This window comes from Schistocerca americana, chromosome X (assembly GCF_021461395.2).
Source record: "Schistocerca americana isolate TAMUIC-IGC-003095 chromosome X, iqSchAmer2.1, whole genome shotgun sequence".
In the NCBI taxonomy this organism is placed as follows: Eukaryota; Metazoa; Arthropoda; class Insecta; order Orthoptera; family Acrididae; genus Schistocerca; species Schistocerca americana.
Window position 1 is genome coordinate 167,789,725 of NC_060130.1, and position 18,794 is coordinate 167,808,518.

Here is an 18,794-nt window from a genome sequence, read left to right on the forward strand (position 1 = left end):
GCTTGAAGTCACAGCAGTTGAAATTCCCAAATGAAAACTTCTCTCTTTAATCTCTCATCACTATTCACCCTGAAGCAAAATTCAGGACTACTGTACAAGGTCTGTGATGAAATTAATGTAAATTTATTTGTTGGTGCAAAATATATATAGTTAATGGGAAAACTGTAAGACATAATTCAAATATCATGGATGAGTATTATTTTGTGATGGAAAACTTATAACGGTCCAATTTCGTAATTTAAGCAAATTTTATACATACCTACAAACAAAATTTGTTGATAGACTTGTGTTACAGCCATACTTATAGCTCCTCCAGAAGATTATATGTTAAAGTTTTCTACACTCAATTCCAGTCTACTTTGGCAGGCAACAAATTCCACAAGAACAGCACACTGACCCTAAATGATTTGTTTTTGCCTATGGTGGTTGATGATAGTCTCATGTCTCTCATGGATAGTAAGTTCAGTCCGTGCAAACTAGAAGTAATCCTTCAAGCAGCAAAAAAACTGTCAGTGATAAGTTCAGAAAACACTAAGTCCCAAACTCGTGTGCAAAACGTGAAACTGAACGTAAAAAAACCGTCCAAGGAAGTGGAATCTGTGAAATTACATGCAAGAAATCGTCCCTAGAGAAAAACAGAAGAAACAACGACAATCAGAAACACAAGCAGGGCCGGATTCTATTATATGGAGACAGCCATGGACGTAAAATAGCGCAAAACATCGCAAACATGCAAGACAACTTTGCAGCTGTAGGCCACATCCAGCCTGGAGCCCCTCATTCTGCTGTGGTGAAGCCGTGCATGCAGGAGTGTGACTCCTCCTCATCCAATGACTGTGTCGTTATTATGGGAGGTTCATTTGATGTAGCAAGAAATCAAGCAAATGATGCAATTAGACATATGAAAATGGTACTGGGTAAGTTAAATGACACTAAAACAGTTGTTGTCAACATTCCACGGAGGCATGATCTTATGAAACAGTCTATTGTGAACCGGGAAGTTCATAAAACAAATGACAGGATTAAATATCTATGTAGTAAATTTCAGAATGTGTCTCTAGTAAATGTCAGCTATCTAGAAATGGAGCTGCACACATCTCATGGTCTGCACATGAACAAAAGAGGCAAAAAGCTCATTAGTAGCAAAATTATTGAGGAAGTCAGGCGACATTGTTCACAAAGTGATGAAAAGAAGTCCATTGCCATGGGGTGGTACAACCCACCTCAACAAAATCTGCCACAGCACCAGCCACTGCTGGCAAGCCAGGGAAACTTGTGAAGCCTGCTGGCCTCATTGCTAGTCCAAAATTATCCTCTAAGGTCCAGCAGGTAAAACTCAGCCTTAAAATCATACACCAGAATCTTGGTAGTCTTAGAAATAAGCATAATGATCTAGATGTAATTTCACGGATTGACAAACCCGATATATTAGTTGTAACTGAACATTGGTACAATGAAGCTCTGATTAGCATTAGTCAACCACTGTGTATGAAATTCTGCACAGCCTTCAGTAGAAAAGACAAGACTGGGGAAGGTGTAGCAATTTTCACTGTAAATGAAAGTAATTTTAATGTTATTGCTTGGAAGGAGTCTCAGAATTTGCTGCAGTAAACCTGAAATGAGGTAGAGATAACATAACAGTTACCGGTGTTTACAGGCCACCTGCAGCAAATACAGATACCTTTTTTGTAAATCTTTCTGACTTGCTTGTATACATAGACAACATTTTCTGGGCCAAATGGTCATGTAAATATTATAGTTACAGGGGATATAAATATAGATTTATTAACAAATGATGTCAGCATCAAAAAGTTACATCGTCTGTGTGATGAATTTAGCCTGACCCCACTCATTTGGGAACCCACTAGAGAAATTGGCAATAGTAAAACATGTCTTGACAACATAATAACAAACATGAGCCACCTATCCCACAGTGCATCGGTTTTAAAACTAGCAACCTCAGATCGCCATGCAGTACAGCTTAAATTGGAACGCCATGAGGCCCCCACTGTCACCACAAAGGAACAGTTTGTAACTAAAAGAATAATGTATAATGACAACATAAATAGACTAAACTGGATGCTAGCACAAATAAAATGGTTTGAAAATAATAGCTTTTCATATGATAACTTTGCTGCTGACTTCTATTACTGCTTTGATACCACATGCCCAGTTGTAATCACAAAACTGAAACAAACAAAAAATACAGGGCTATTACAAATGATTGAAGCGATTTCATAAATTCATTGTAGCTCCATTCATTGACATATGGTCACAACACACTACAGATACGTAGAAAAACTCATAAAGTTTTGTTCGGCTGAAGCCGAACTTCAGGTTTCTGCTGCCAGAGCGCTCGAGAGTGCAGTGAGACAAAATGGCGACAGGAGCCGAGAAAGCGTATGTCGTGCTTGAAATGCACTCACATCAGTCAGTCATAACAGTGCAACGACACTTCAGGATGAAGTTCAACAAAGCTCCACCAACTGCTAACTCCATTCGGCGATGGTATGCGCAGTTTAAAGCTTCTGGATGCCTCTGTAAGGGGAAATCAACGGGTCGGCCTGCGGTGAGCGAAGAAACGGTTGAACGCGTGCGGGAAAGTTTCACGCGTAGCCCGCGGAAGTCGACGAATAAAGCAAGCAGGGAGCTATTTTCATCTTTCAACAGGATGGTGCTCCACCGCACTTCCATCATGATGTTCGGCATTTCTTAAACAGGAGATTGGAAAACCGATGGATCGGTCATGGTGGAGATCATGATAAGCAATTCATGTCATGGCCTCCATGCTCTCCCGACTTAACCCCATGCGATTTCTTTCTGTGGGGTTATGTGAAAGATTCAGTGTTTAAACCTCCTCCACCAAGAAACGTGCCAGAACTGCGAGCTTGCATCAACGATGCTTTCGAACTCATTGATGGGGACATGCTGTGCCGAGTGTGGGAGGAACTTGATTATCGGCTTGATGTCTGCCGAATCACTAAAGGGGCACATATCGAACATTTGTGAATGCCTAAAAAAACTTTTTGAGTTTTTGTATGTGTGTGCAAAGCATTGTGAAAATATCTCAAATAATAAAGTTATTGTAGAGCTGTGAAATCGCTTCAATCATTTGTAATAAGCCTGTATAAACAAAAATATTTGGGTAATAGTAATGTCACTGAAGCGAGGGAAAAATTAAAACTACTCCACAGTGCAATGCTGAATAATAGAGAGATTCCTGAGCTAAAGGAAGCCTTCAAAATATGTCAAGCACACTATAAGGACTTACTTACACAGACCAAGAGCAACTATGTTGCAAATAAGCTTCAAAACTCACAACATAACTACTGGCATCTGGGCAGTCATAAACAGTTTTAGAACCGGCAATGACAAATCCTGTATGGACTTTACTATTAACCACAATGGCATGCTCATAAAAGACCAACTGGAAATTGCAAATATTTTTAATGAATATTTTTCTTCCGCAGGGGAAGCCATAAATGACAAACATAAAAACATGCACTACAGTTTTAAAGGTAATACATGTGACCATAGTATATATCTAGCCCCCACAAACTGTTCAGAAATAATGGGCATCATTAGCTCTCTAAAACCCTCTAATTCAGCTGGGCATGATGGCCTAAATACTAATGTTTTAAAAGCCTGTAGCCAAAATGTCTCTGTACCTCTGTCTGCAGCAGTCAACAATATAATAGAATCGGGCACCTTTCCAGACAGACTAAAAATAGCACAGGTAACACCCATTTTTAAGAAAGGTGACAACAACAAAATAGAAAACTACAGACCAGTCTCAATCCTTCCTGTCTTTTCCAAAATAGTTGCGGAAGTTATATACAACAGGATTATAAACTTTCTTAACAAACACAACCTGATGTTCGAAAATCAAAATGGATTCATAAAAGGTAAATCAACTAGCACTGCAGCTGCTCAACTAATTGAAGAGGTGTTAGGGGGTATCGAAAGCAAGGAACATGTGGCAGGTGTATACCTAGACCTGGAAAAAGCCTTCGACTGTGTGAACGTCGACATCCTATTAGACAAGCTATGGAACATGGGCATTAGAGGCGCTGCTTATGACCTAATAAAGTGTTATATGAGCAATAGAAAGCAGTTTGTTCTACTTAAAGTGGAAAGTGGTGTCTAAAAATCAGAGATCATTTGCATAAAATATGGGGTGCCCCAGGGCTCGGTATTGGGCCCCTTCTGTTCTTGATCTATGTAAATGATATTAAATACTGTACTATAAATTCCAAAATTGTTCTGTATGCCGATGACACGTCCATTGTATGTAAAAAGGAATCATGTAATGAACTAGAGGCCGAGTAATAATGTGACAAAAGAAATTGTTCAGTTTTTTAATGAAAGCCACTTAAATGTAAGCACCAGTAAAACATGTTTGATGGAGTTTAACAAAAGTAGTTTGAATAATGAAATTAAATTATACATGGGCAACGAATTGGTAAAGAAAGAGTTTAGTGTAAAATTCCTTGGCGTAACAATCCAAAGCAACCTGAAATGGGACACACATATTGACTCTCTAGCAACTAAGTTGTCAAAAAATATATTTGCAATCAGTACTATTAGCAAGTTCTGTAGAGACACCGTAGTCCTGAAGACTGCATACCATGCTCTTTTCTCCTCTCACTTGAACTACGGTATTGAAATTTGGGGGGCAACAACCAAAGCTAATCTAGATAAGCTACTCAATCTTCAAAAAAGGGGTGTGAGAATAATCTGTGGAGCAAAATATAGGGAATCTTGTCGCAACTTGTTTCCAAAAACAGAGGTGTTAACTGTTATAAACACATACATTCTAAAAGCCATATTGCTTGTGAAAAGACTGCACCCAAACACTTATTCAGATTTCCACCAGTACAATACTAGAAATAAAGAAAGATTTTACATTGGCAGCCACAGAACAGCACTTTACGAAAAGGGACCTCAGTATGCAGGTATAAAATTAGCTAATGCACTGCCTAGAGCAGTCATGGCTCTTCCTACAATTAAACTGAAACATCAGCTTAAGAAATTTTTAGTAAAACACCCTTTCTACAGATTAGAAGAGTACCATACTTATATGAAGAACAACAAATGCTCTGTGAAATTATGTGAATAGAAATAAGTAAACACCTTATTGTAATTTTGTTGTAAATTAATGACGTATTCAGAAGAATATGTCTTGTGTATTGTACAAAAAACTTTAAACATTACTGTTTCTTTGTACATGTGCAGTGTACCATTCGATGTTGAATAAAGCTATTATTATTAAATATTATTATTATTATTATTATTATTATTATTATTATTACATATTGTACACTTCATGAAGAAGTGCCAGGTTTGTCATTATGCAATGCACTTTTGTTACTAGAATCTTATAAGTGGATCACAGTATCCTTCTTGTAGGCAATAGAAGTCTTAAAAAATCGAGAGATGACTTTGGTCACATGCTCCATAATAAATTTAATAACAAGGCTTTTTCTGACAAGAGACAGTCACTTGAGTTTTATCATTAAATGCATATGAGCTGCAAGTTTTCAAATCCACTTTTGGCAGAAGCACAGAGAAAAAAAAACCTATGCCATATCCCATGGGACATACCCATGGATGATTCAATTTTATCGATATGCCTCACTACAGTTATGCCCAACAGGGTTGCCACAAGCTGTAAGCAGCGCATCATCTCTGGCCTGCATGTCAGGTGAGCCCATCAGCTGGCCAATTTTTGGTCAGGTGGCTGCAGATCAAATCTCACTTGTGTTTGATAACTAATGTGTTCCTCTCCACAACAAACTGAAGTACTGACAATGACTGCACAACATCACTTATACCTGAATATTCTTTGTACGTATGTTATTTGGTCATGGTGGCTGAGCCTACTTGGGACGTGAGTACAGTGACACCCACCTACCATTGTTAAGTTCTACTTCGGGGTCTACGATAATGGGTTGGCAGGTGATTGATTTTAGCTTCATCTAAGAATGGTTCCATCTTTCACCCCCACAGTGTTTTGTTACTCCCGGTTGATTGATTCTTTTAAAGCACCAGTAACTTTTGAGAACTATGTGACATTTATTCTGTGTTTCAACATATTCAGTAAAGTGTTAATAAATGACTTTTGTGATCTATAAAGGGGACTACAAAACTATACATTCAAACCTATGATCAAACATATTCTGAATAAAGCACATTCTACAATGGACAACAAAGGGATACAGGCACTCACTACATTGGAAATTTGAAGGATGCTGGATACATGCATTGTATATCATCCATAGAAAGGCTACATTATCCTTCCAGAGACAACATCTACACCCTGCACATTGCTTAGTCTTGGCCTACAGGAATCTCTCCTCTGGAGACTATTTAAAATACCACAAGGGCATCACATACTGTGGACAAGATACAGTATACAGTCTGTTGATATACTGACTGTTACAGGCACCAGCAGGGGACACCAGCCACACGTCTGAGCAGCACCCATATCAGGAAAGCAGCAGCACTGCTATTGAGGAAAAAAGCTCTGTCTACACATGTGGTTGTAGGCATACTTCCACCCTGCTGGATATTTAAAGCAGTGTGCAACCTCAGGCAGCAACAGTCAATTTCTCCCTCAGTTCCAGGCCACAAGCTGGCTACACCTCATGGCCCATCAACCTGAACACACAGACCATACTGGGTGCTCCACCTACAATGCAACACAACAACTTTGCTTCAGTATGCCACACAGCACAGCCCCATGGACTCCACCCAGGCCAGGCTCCCCTTGAAATTGTTATTATGCCAGTGAACTTTATTTCTGGTACCCTCCAGTGATCACAAACAATTTTTCAGTTGTTACTAGAAGTAAATTTCGTTGTGAACTGGTGCTGTGAATAAAGTATTCATGAATACAACTTGGGAATAATAATTTACAACAGCATGCATCATCCACAATGGGTCTTAACAATGGAAACAAAGGACTTAAGAATTGGTAATAAGGAACATTGCTTATAGTCTGAGTTGGACACATCATATGTGTGATGACTTCATAATGTATGTACATTTTTTGCACTTTTGTGGACTTGAATACCAAATGTTTGCTAGTCCCACTGTGTTTATGGAGGTCACTGCTGGTAGCAAAACAACATCACATGGGATGGTTCATCACTGGTGTGTCTGTCTGTGGCAAAACACAGCCAAGAGGGATGGTTTGTCACAGGTAGCTTGTACCGCTTGCCCATCTGTCAGGGCTGAGGCTGATCCAGCTCCAGACCTTACATCTGTACTGCCTCTGGCTCCAGCACCTTCACTGGCCCTTACAACATTTCCTTATCTTGTCCACTGCCTGCCCGCTGCCCACTTCCAGGAATGTCCAACGCTGCTCTGCATATTGCAACCATGGTTGGCCTTTCTCCTGAGGTTGGCATTACCTGGACATCTGTTGGATATGGGGTTTGAGTCCACACAGTGCGGCTCCTGGGATCATCCCCCAATGTTGTTTTGTCGGGCCTTCAGCTGCATTTGATGCTGCCCTGCCACCTCACAATTTGGCATGAAGATGCAGCCATGGCAGGCCTTCGTCACAAGGCTGGGTCAACCCAGGATGCATCATCTGGCTTCCACAGTGTCCTCCATTCTCACTGCACCCGACCTCTCTCACTACGCACTTGCCACCGCCCTTTGACCATCAGTCCGATGCTGCTTCTGTCCACTGCATCTCTGCCATGAGGATGCAGCCACGGCTGGCCTATCATGTGGGTGGTGCACCACATCCGCCAGCACTGAGGTCCCTGCTTACTTTCCTCTCACCATGCCCGATGCTGTATCCATGACATCAAAGCCATGGCCAGCTGTCTGCACACAGCATCACGACTCAACTGCTGCCAACCCACTACTCTTTCCAGTCATGTCCAATGCTGCTCATCTGCCATGCCTTTTGCCTTGGTGCAGCCCTGACCAGATGCTACAATTTCACTGTTGCTGTGCGTGCAGATGGCAGTCCCATTGTCATCCCCTGATTCCACTTCAGCTAAACCTGTAGCTGTCCTCAAACTGTCCAGCCCAACACTGCCTGTCAATGCACACTGCAACTTCCAGCAAATGAAGCCATGGTCAACCACTACGTGCTTTTGCTTCTGTGTAACTCACATCCTTCACCACAGTGTAGATTATTTCTGTGCTCCTGTTCATGCTGCGAGGACACCTTTCCCACTGCCTGCTCGTCTCCCTCCATCCAGTTGTTGCCATGCTCTGAAAAAAAAGCAGTGGCAATGGTCTTCCTGCCACCCTGCCCCCCCCCTCCTCCTCCTCCTCCTCCTCCTCCCACCGCCCAGCAGCCCACATTTTTCCTGCGCTCTTGTGCTCATCCCCTGCCTGTACCTTTTTCTGGTGTCTCTGCATCCTTCAGGCTCTACCCTACATTCACAGGCTCCTTGTGCATCCATTCATGCCTTAGCGCTCCCCCTTCCCCATTTGCTACAGCACGCATCATCAACAGATCTTAGCAGTGGTGTTGTACACATAACAATATAGTGTTCAAACAGAATCGTGTCAACTTCGTAGAGCTAAAGGAAATTCTATCTATCCTCAGAAGAGCACAAATCATTCCCCAATTCTATGTGTACTACATGACTACATACAAGGGTATAAGGGCATAGCAATTTTTCAAAAACTGCATCTCTGATATTTTTCTGGCGTATTTTAAGTCTTTTCCTGTAACATCCTAAGTGTAATATACAAACAAATGGCAACATAAGCCAAATAAAAAAGGCCTCTACAACAGAAAACTGATTTAACCACCAGTCTAAATGCAGTTTAGTAAGACCTGATATTATCTGGTGATGGAGAAAAGCAATCTTACGTATTTTGAAAGTTTACAAAAAAAATTTTTTTTTTCCAAAGTCTTAATTATCTTGATAACAAAAAAGATCTATTACATACAGTGGATTATTAATTTTGTTTGCCAAACAACATTTTTCAGATCACTCATAGCAACGACACTGTAGGCTTGAATGCCATGGTCTGCTATTATAGCTCAGTACATGCTTATGAATAAGCCAAGTTTCAATACACTGTTGGGTATACCAACAAAGATACAGAGGACAAGAAAAGTGGTTCATATTTGCATTCTGTAATTTCACTGCTATAACCAACATTGTACTGAAACTTGGCTGGTACAATGGTGTTCTAGCTACAGCATAAGTAGACATTGCATCTGAATATGGTTGTTTAGTAACTGAAATTAGTAACAAACTATATTTAGTATTTTTTCTTAATTTAAAATTTTATAAATGCAATTTCTCTCTACTGACAGATTTAACATTCCTGCAGCTTATTTCTTACCCCTCTTCCCATTCAATTTGTGTTATAGTTATGTGGCTACATTATACACAGATCCATAAACCAAGGAACTTACTGATGTGGGGTGGTTTATGTACATTAATGATACAGATAGCTGTATCACAGTTGCAACCACAATGAAGGGGAATCTGTGGAGAGGCCTGACTAATTTATTTTTCCTGAAGAGTGGCAGCAGTATTTTAAGCAGTTGCAAGGGCAACATCCAGTTGATTGACTGATCTGGACTTGTAACATTAGCCAACATGGCCTTGCAATGTTGGTAATGTGAACAGTTGAACATGAGCTGAACAGCCAGTACATTTCCTAAGGACATGCTAATCTACTGTATACCTAACTGATGATAGCATCCTTTTGAGTAAAATATTCCAGAGTTACAATAATCCGCTCTGTTCAGATCTCTAGATGGGGACTACTCAGATGGATGTTGCCATCAGGGAAAAAATAAATAAGTAAATAAATAAAAATTGGCATGCTATGAGTCAAAGCATGGAATGTTAGATCACTTAATCTGGTAATTAGGTTAGAGAACTGAAAAAGATAAATGGATAGGCTGAAGTTTGATGTAGTGGAACTTACTGAATTGCGGTGGCAGAAAAAACAGGACTTCTGGTGAGATGAGTACAGGGTTATAAATTCAAAATCAAAGAGCCTAATACAGGAGCATGTCTAACAATGAATAAGAAAATAAGAATGTGAGTAAGCTACTATGAATAGCATAGTGAACACATTATCGTAACCAAGATAGATACAAAGCCAACACCCACTGCAGTAATACAAGTTCATATGCCAACCAGTTCCGCAGATGAAGAATGTGTAGTGAGATAAAAAGAAATTATTCACAGTTAAGGGACATGAAAATTTAATTGTGATAGGGGACTGGAATTTGATAGCATGAGAAAGAAGAGAATAAAAAATGAAGGAGACTGAAAGGAATGAATGACAAGGTACACTGACTGGTAGAATTTTCCACAGATCACATTGCTAACACACTGCTTAAGAATCATGACAGAAGATTGTATGCACAGAATAAACCTTGTTATACTGGAAGGTTTCAGATTGATTATACATGGTGAGATAGAGATGTGGAAACCAGATTTTAGACTGTAAGACATCTCTAGGGGCAGATATGGACACTTGGCCATAATTTACTGTTATGAACTGCATATTAAAATGGAAGAAATTACAAAAAGGTAGGAAAATAAGATGGAGACTTGATAAATTTAAATAACCAAAGATTGTTTCAAAGGGAACATTGGACAAAAAAGGAGAAATGATATAACAGAAGGTGAATGAGTAGCTATGAGAGATGAAATAGTGAAGATTGCAGAAGTTCAAATAAGCAAAAAGAAAGGCCCAGCAGCAGTCTTTCAGAAAGACATGAAACAGTGAATCTAATGTACAAAAATGAGAAAATACAAAATGAAGCATACAAAGGGAAATACAGACCTAAAAAAACAGGAGTGACAAAAAATGCAAAATGGCTAAGCAGGTATGGCTAGTGGACAAATGCAAGGCTGTAGAAGCATGTATGACTAGGGGAAAAGAATACATAAAAGGGCCATTCAAAGGAATCACATCTGAAAGCAAGAGATAATAGATGAAGATGAAATGGAGGATACAGTACAGTGAGAAGAATTTGATAAAACAATGAAAGCTCTAAGATGAAACATGACCCTCGGAGTACCAGCAATGACGAAACTATTCCACTTGGTCTTTAAGAAATATACAACAGGTAAAATACCATGAGACTTTGAGAAGAACATTATAATGAGTACATTTTCATCATTTTGTGCTCCACAGCTGATTTATGGTAATGTTAATAAGAAATACCACAGCTGCATTTAGGTATGTTTATTATGCAACATCCAGTTTCATTCAATGACCATCATAAGGTGCCACCAAATATTTCCCAACAGTCTTCGCAACTAGTTCTCACAGAATTGTATCAGCATGGTTAAAAAAAGTCTAATTGCCTTACATAACACTGAAGGCACATTCTGGAATGTCAGGAGCACACAGACCCTCTGGCAACTGTCTTGGGCAAGCACAGCCAGCAGTAAGTGCTCATTGTGTTTGAGAATGTGCGTTTAATGTTCCTTGAGATGATTAGACTTCTTGAGTCATGGTATTGGCAAAATTCAGTGACAATTAGTTACAAAGACTATGGGTGAATTTTCAGTGGCACTTGGTAACGTTCACTGAATAAAACTGGTAGTGACATAACAATCATATCTAAGTACAGCTTGTTTCATTCTCATTAACATTAATGTGTTAATTCTGAAGCTGGCATGTGCTGACATGTATGAATATTAACTAATCTACAGTTTAATAAGGTTGCAAAATACTGACCCAAATTATTTACAGAAGAATGGAAAAACTCGTGGAAACCAACCTCAGGTAAGATCAGTTTGGGTTCCAGAAAAATGTAGGAACATGCGAAGCAATACTGATTCTATAACTTATTTTTATAAGATGGGTGTTAAAAAATGGAAAACTCACATTTATAGGATTTTTACAATTAGATAACACTTTTGACAACATTGACTGGAACATACTCTTTGAGTTTAGGGAAAATCTTCAGAGAGCGAAGGTTGTACAGAAACCAGAGTGCAGGTATGAGTAACAGGGAGTGAAAGGAAAACAGTAGCTGAAAAGAGAGGGAGACAGGGTTGCAATGTGTCTCAGATGTTATTCAGCCTTTCAAACTGAGCAAGTAGTAATGGAAACCAAGGAGAAATTTGGAAAGGGAATTGAAGTTCAGGGAGAATAAATAAAAATTTTGAGGACTGTCAATGACATTTTAATTCTGTCAGATGGCAGAGGACTCAGAAGAGCAGTTGAATGGAATCGATATTGTCTTGAAAAAGAGGTTATACGATTAACATCAATAAAAGTAATGGAATGTATTCAAAATAAATCAGGTGATGCTGAGGGAATTAGATTAGGAAATGAGATACTAAAAGTAGTCAATGAGTTATGCTAAGTGAATTGCTAAGTAATTGATGCTGCATCAGAGTAGGAAGGATATGAAATGCAGACTGGCAATGGCAAGAAAAGCATTTCTGACAAAGAGAAATTCATAAAGACTAAATAAAAATTTTAGTGTTCAGAAGCCCTGTGTGGTGCCTGCAAGGAAGTGAAACACTGATAAATAGTTCAGACAAGAAGAGGACAGAAAATCTGAGACATGGTGCTACAGGAGAATATTGAAGATTAGATGGGTAGATCGAGTAATTAATGATGAGGCAATGAACCAAATGGAAAGGTGGGGGGGGGGGGGGGGTGAGAAATTTATTGAACAAGTCTACTAAAATAAGAGATCAGCCGACAGGTCATATCCTGAGGCATCAAAGAATCACGAATTTTGTACTGAAGGGAAGTATGGGAAGTAAAACTTGTAGATGGCGACAGACCTTGCTACAGTAAGTAAGTTCAAATGGACATAGAGTGCAGTAGTTGCAGAGATGAAGAAGCTTGCACAGGATAAACTAGTGTGGAGAGCTGCATCAAATCAGTTTTGGACTGAAGACTACAACAACAACAACAACAGTTTATACCAAATAAAATGTAAGTTGAGATGCATTTTCGACCTAGATAGACGCACACACACACACACACACACACACACACACACATACACACACATTATCTAACATGAAAACTTAGCAATAATTGCAGTGAACAAATGTTTAGGCCTGAAAACGGGTAACTTAGAAAGAAAGGAAATGTGACTAAAGAGCACATGATGATAATAACAATAAACCATTTATGGCAAGTAACTTACATCATTCAAAACTGTACACTCATATGAAGGCTGAAACTTCTCTTGCTCTGCTGGTGGACGTTTCAGAATTTTTTCACGGTCTTGTTTATGTTTACGGTCAGCTCCCTTTAACTGAAAAATTACAAAGCATATACCTTTGAAACTATTTCAATAATAAGAACTTTATTCTTTATATCTATTCATTATCTAAACATCAGTTTTGCATTGGCTTCACTAAGCTCATGAATTTTTTAAAGAGTGCAACATTCAAGGTGCAAATGGTCTATTGTACTAGGTTAACCCAGCTAATGTAGCCCGTGCTTCTGGTGTGCAGTGCTCTGTCAACCGAGTCACCCAAGCACACTTCACAAACCACCTGAAAGCTTCAACATTCCTTTTAAATCAACAAAAAAATCTTCATGACTGTAATCATGCCAAAAGTTGAATGTGAGCCCTGATCATAAGAATTAACCACAGTTCTGTAAATTTTCCTACATCGTCCAATGTAGGGAATGTGTATAGACTGTTTACAGAACAGACAGAATATTTCATGATCAAAGCAGCATAAATGGTGAATTCACTTGATACTAGAGTTTGAAAGCCAGAGGGAAGCTCTGAAGGAAGAAACCAAATGTGAATATAAGTTACAGTAAACTGTATTTATTCTCTGCAGAGAAAGGAAAATACTTTGGGATATTTTAATGATTTTCAAGAGAAACTACTGAAAGAGGCGAAGCAACTGAAACATTATCACAGTATGCTTGAAATGTGTGACTGCTCTATTTATCATCACAGTTTTTCAAGCTGAAGTCATGCATTTTCCAGTGGCTTCTTATTCTTTTAGTTAATGGAACCAATTTTTACAATAACGAAATGACAGACATTCAAATGGTCATGTGGCTAGTGCTTACTTTCAGTGAAGCCATAAATACAAATATTTTTTTGTTTTGTTTTCAATAACTATGAGCTAAAGGAAAAACATTAATCCTGGAATAATTACCTTGAAAACTTTTATTTGACACGCTGCTGCATGAAGCCACTTCAGTTTACCCTCATTATGTAGGTATGTTTCTACCTGAATACGGAATGGAACCCCTTTTTCTCCTCCATGCTTCTTTGGAGTAAATTCAGTGCTTATACAGTTAACCTGCAACAAAGAATAAAGATATACTGTTGGCACAGTAAGCTTGCTCTCTTCAGTCTACAACAGGTTATGAAAAATGCATGTAATTATAGTTTCATTACTCTACAAATATTTATTATTTATATTTCAGACGGGATATGTCAGTTGTCCAATACAAAATTCTACATTTATATCCACTTTATTTTATGTTGTTATTTTACACCTAAGAGTTTGTATTATCATTATTTACTGTGCCAATGTGAGTATGGCAATACATTATCAGTATTAAACTCAGATAGTATTGCACACTGAGCAACAAAATTAAAGGATCATTGTTTTGAAATGACGCAAGTTTCTCCCATTGCCCAAGTCCTAGGAGCATGCATGCAGGCAATCCCTTGACAACCCTCCAATTCCACATGCCTACTAGCAGGTGCAAGATCAGCAGTGTAGCCTACCTGCAGGCTGTTGGTTTTTGTACAGGCCAATTTTTAAAATGCACAACAACAAAGGTAGGTGGGTGGCACCCATGGTGCTGCCAAACTGGTGGGAGTCTTAGAGGGACTCTTTGCTGTTTCATTCATACACGAGTTCAATGTCACATTCCTCAAAGATGATACCACAGGAGGGTGCAAAACAGGAAAGCTGAAAAAGTGTAAGCACCCTTTGCTGCTTTGGATCACATTCAGATTTTATTGAATGGTTTTGAAAGGTCCCTAGTGGTTCCACCCTGTAAACCGGACCAAATACTGCAGTCGCACTGAACTTCAAGAGGGTGTGATCATGTTCAATGGGGTTGCTAGCTTATGACATCCTTAGAGGAAGGTTGAATCATCTGGGGGATGTTACCAGTGTCAGAGGTTGTCAAGAATGTCATCCTGTTGCTCACTGAGTGCCAACTGTCATTTTTGATCATGAAATGTGTGGGAATCAGTGCCCCCACAGAAAGAGGTGGTTTCACTGCCCTTTATGCAATCTTCTGAGGACTTTACATGTTGATTTTGAGTGGCAGTGTGTCTGAAATGTTTTCCTCGGGCATCCACAAGAAAACCATGTGACTTCCATGCTGAGTGTTGCAGTTCTGACCTCCATCACAGAAGTGTCAGGAAACGCAAATGTGGGTAAGAGGGGTGTAATGAACTTCCCATCATGTGACACACACAAACACACACACACACACACACACACACACACACACACACACACACACAAACGGCACTGGACAGAACTGCGGTGAAATTTGTTGTCAGTGTAACAGTGTTAATCCACTTTACACCACACATGAACTTCTGAGGTCTGACCTTTTTTTTGCACGTGTTGAGACCTTGCTGTATAGAGGCACCACCAGTCCCGAGAGTGACGTCAGATGGTGCCATACTTTCGCACAATTACAGAGGAAGGTTGTAGGCACCTTTGAGCCACATTCAAAACTTTTACGTCGCAATGGGATACATTTACAGCATTTCAAAACAGTGATCCTTTAATTGTGTTGCACAGTGTATTTCCATAGATTTATAGTAATCAGCACTTGACGTAATGTATGCTAGCAGTTTTTCTAGACTAACTGTAATCTCTTGAAAATTGTAGCATTTTGCATACAATATCAGATCACCAAATTTTATTTATTTACCTTTTTACAATTCGTCATCTTCTGAAATGAACTGTACCATTTGTACAAAATACAGAAACTCAAAAGGAAGCACTTTATCTCAGTACATTGAGAATGTTCCCTTGGTGACTGAATAAGCTTACAGGGATGATGGGGAAGTGTAAACAGTAAAACAAGAAACCTCTGTTTGGAAATTCCGTAGCTAAAAGCTATAAATCAGAGCAGCTGACAATGGCATGTGAGAATCATCTTATCAGCACTAAGAATTCTAAGAGTCTTCATTGTCATGTCTGTTTAGTGGTTATACAGTACACTTTCAAAAGAGCTACAAGAAGCACAGCACAAATTATGCCAAGTTCAATGGAACTTCTAAGTAATCCTTGTGCAGGGCCCAATAGCAAACAAACTGAAAACATTGAGAAGGGCAATATCCTAAATGATGAAACTGGAATGGGTGCAGGTAAATTGGGGATATAACTATGATTAAGATAATCATAATCTGTCAAATAATTCTGAGTTGTTATACAGTTTGGTATTAGTTGGAACACAGTAACCTTTTATGGGAAATGAGACTGCATTACTGCATTTTATTTTTAATTTTATTGCTAAAATAATGGATTTCAGTAACCAGTCTATCATTATACACAAAAATTGAGGTGTCTAAAACTTTCATTCAGCAAGTGGTCATGGATAAAGTTTGCTCACATATACAACATGTTTCTAAAATGAATGTAAAAATGAGAGGGTTGGTTGAGTGAGTAACAACAAGCAACTTTCACATAGCAACCCAGTTTGATACTAGGCATCATTTAACAGCATTGTGTGCCACCAGGAAGATAGGCATACAACCTGCCACCAAAATCAACATGGTAGCAGGTTTGCAGAGCAACATTTTTAATTTTTTTGTGACGTCAAGGCAAAAAGAGAGGTAGGGTTGGTGTTTCATGATCTTTATTTGCAAACAGTTACAAGAACTGATTAAGTTATGCATGCCACGCAGCGATGCCTGAGAGATTGTTACACCCTTTCAAATGCCCCTCATGAAGTGGGGATTGCAGAGACTGTCATAATTCACACTATCAGCTCTTCCACCATCTCAATAGGTGGTTCAACAACAATGGATTTCAGATGTCCCCAGATGAAAAGATTAAGAAGCATCAAGTTGGGGGAATGTGCATACGCTGCCACCAACCCACTGCACCCTATCCAGTCCTCACCAGAAGGCCTCAACCTAACGATTGTGCACCACATGAGAGAAAAGCACAGATTCACTGTCTTGTTGGTACCACATGTGCTGTCTCACATTGAGTGGGACACGTTCCAATAACTCTGGCAGTGTTTCCCTTAAAAAGATTAAGTATCTGCTAATGTTCAGTCATCAGAGTATGGACCAAGGTATGTACCAGTCAGATTATTACCTACCAAATCAGCCCAAACATTGATTGCAAAGCACTCTAGGTGACCATGAACAAAGGTACCATGTGGATTTTCCCTTGCCCACACATGTTGATTGTGGCTGTTGAACACACCTTCCCTTGCAAATGATGTCTCATCCGTAAAATGTACAAAGTGTGGGAATGCAGGTTGAATGGCACATTTCTGCAAAAGTCAATGTGATGCGGAAAATCTTATGGATTAAGGACTTGAACTTTCTGTAAGCAGTAAAAGTGCAAATCATTTTCATTTCACACACGCCAGAGTGTAGAATAGCTTACACCCATTTCTTGAGCAACAATCCATGAGCTTGTTGTGGGCATGTTTTGTAGCAGTGTTAACACCTCTTCTTCAAACTCTGATGTATGCACTGTGCATTAACGACTGTGACTGTCCAGCCTTTGCACCTGCATCACACAATTAATGCATCAGGGTTCACAGTAGGCCTCAAATGCACATGTGCCATTATGAAACCTTTGTCAGTGGACAACTCAACCAAAAGGCAGCTGTCTGTCTTAGGGACCTGTGGATAGTAGTAAACATGTATGGATCTGGCATTCAACGATTTGGAAACCAATTAATGTACATCCACTGAGCAGTGAGAGCATTTCCATCCACCACTCCATAAACACAATGCACGTCTGCCCTTTCCTCTCAAGAAAACTGCTCCATTTCATGTCCACTCCACACACTACCAAACGCAGGACTGACCCCGTTTGTTGACACACTGACACAGGATGAACCAGACTCTGCAATGTGCACAGGTGCTGCTCTCTACGCATCATCATATCAAACAGGCATTTGCACTGCCCAACACATTGCATTTGTGTCCCAGCGTATGTTGGAAGAAACTCCGTGATGTTGTCCACCTGGAATACCTGCTATCATTTCAGCTCTGATGGCATGTTGTATGTCTAACTTCCCAGTGGTGTGCAACACTGTTAAATAATACCTAATGCTAAACACTAAGGGATACAGACATGTTTTATCATGTGGTAGTTGCTTATGACCGACTCTGCTAGTCCTGTCATTTTTTACTTTCATTTTAGAAACATCCTTCAATAGTCTAAGGTGACTCAAAGAGGCTAGTGCATTTTAATGCATTATCTACTAATAACTTATAATTGTTTCTATTGACACAACAATAGAAACTCAACAGATTTGCTTCATCAAATATAATTTTAAGTGTCATCATTTTGCACCTCTAAGAGTTCCAGCTGCACTGCCCCTGGTGCATTTTCAGGCAAAATGGCACAAGGGTCGCTAAATAAATTTAGGAATGGATTCACCTAATGAAACTCAGTGAAGCAAACTTTAAGGTTGAAATCATGTTACCAACTTTTTCACTGTATGTAATCTTAAAGTTGGCTTTCAACTTCTCTAACACTTTCTTGTAATTAGGAAAATGGACACAATAACTACTTCAGTTGATGTCAACAAATTTCTATTTCTCCGGAAGGCATTTCCAAAACAACTGTTTTGACTGAAAGCATCAGTTCCATAACATATGGTTGCAAACT

At 39.3% G+C, this 18,794-nt stretch overlaps 1 protein-coding gene across 5 annotated transcripts in view; it reads right to left on the bottom strand.

Annotated features, from left to right (window-relative positions):
* LOC124555490 (transcription factor CP2) overlaps positions 1 to 18,794 on the bottom strand; it is an 897,377-nt gene that overhangs the window by 161,500 nt on the left and 717,083 nt on the right. For all 5 annotated transcript variants that reach the window (XM_047129415.1, XM_047129412.1, XM_047129413.1 and 2 more), the window contains 2 exons: positions 14,109 to 14,255; positions 13,130 to 13,240 (listed from right to left, as the gene is read on the bottom strand). In XM_047129415.1, coding sequence (XP_046985371.1) covers positions 13,130 to 13,240; positions 14,109 to 14,255 — 258 coding nt within the window. The remainder of the gene's footprint in view (positions 1 to 13,129; positions 13,241 to 14,108; positions 14,256 to 18,794) is intronic.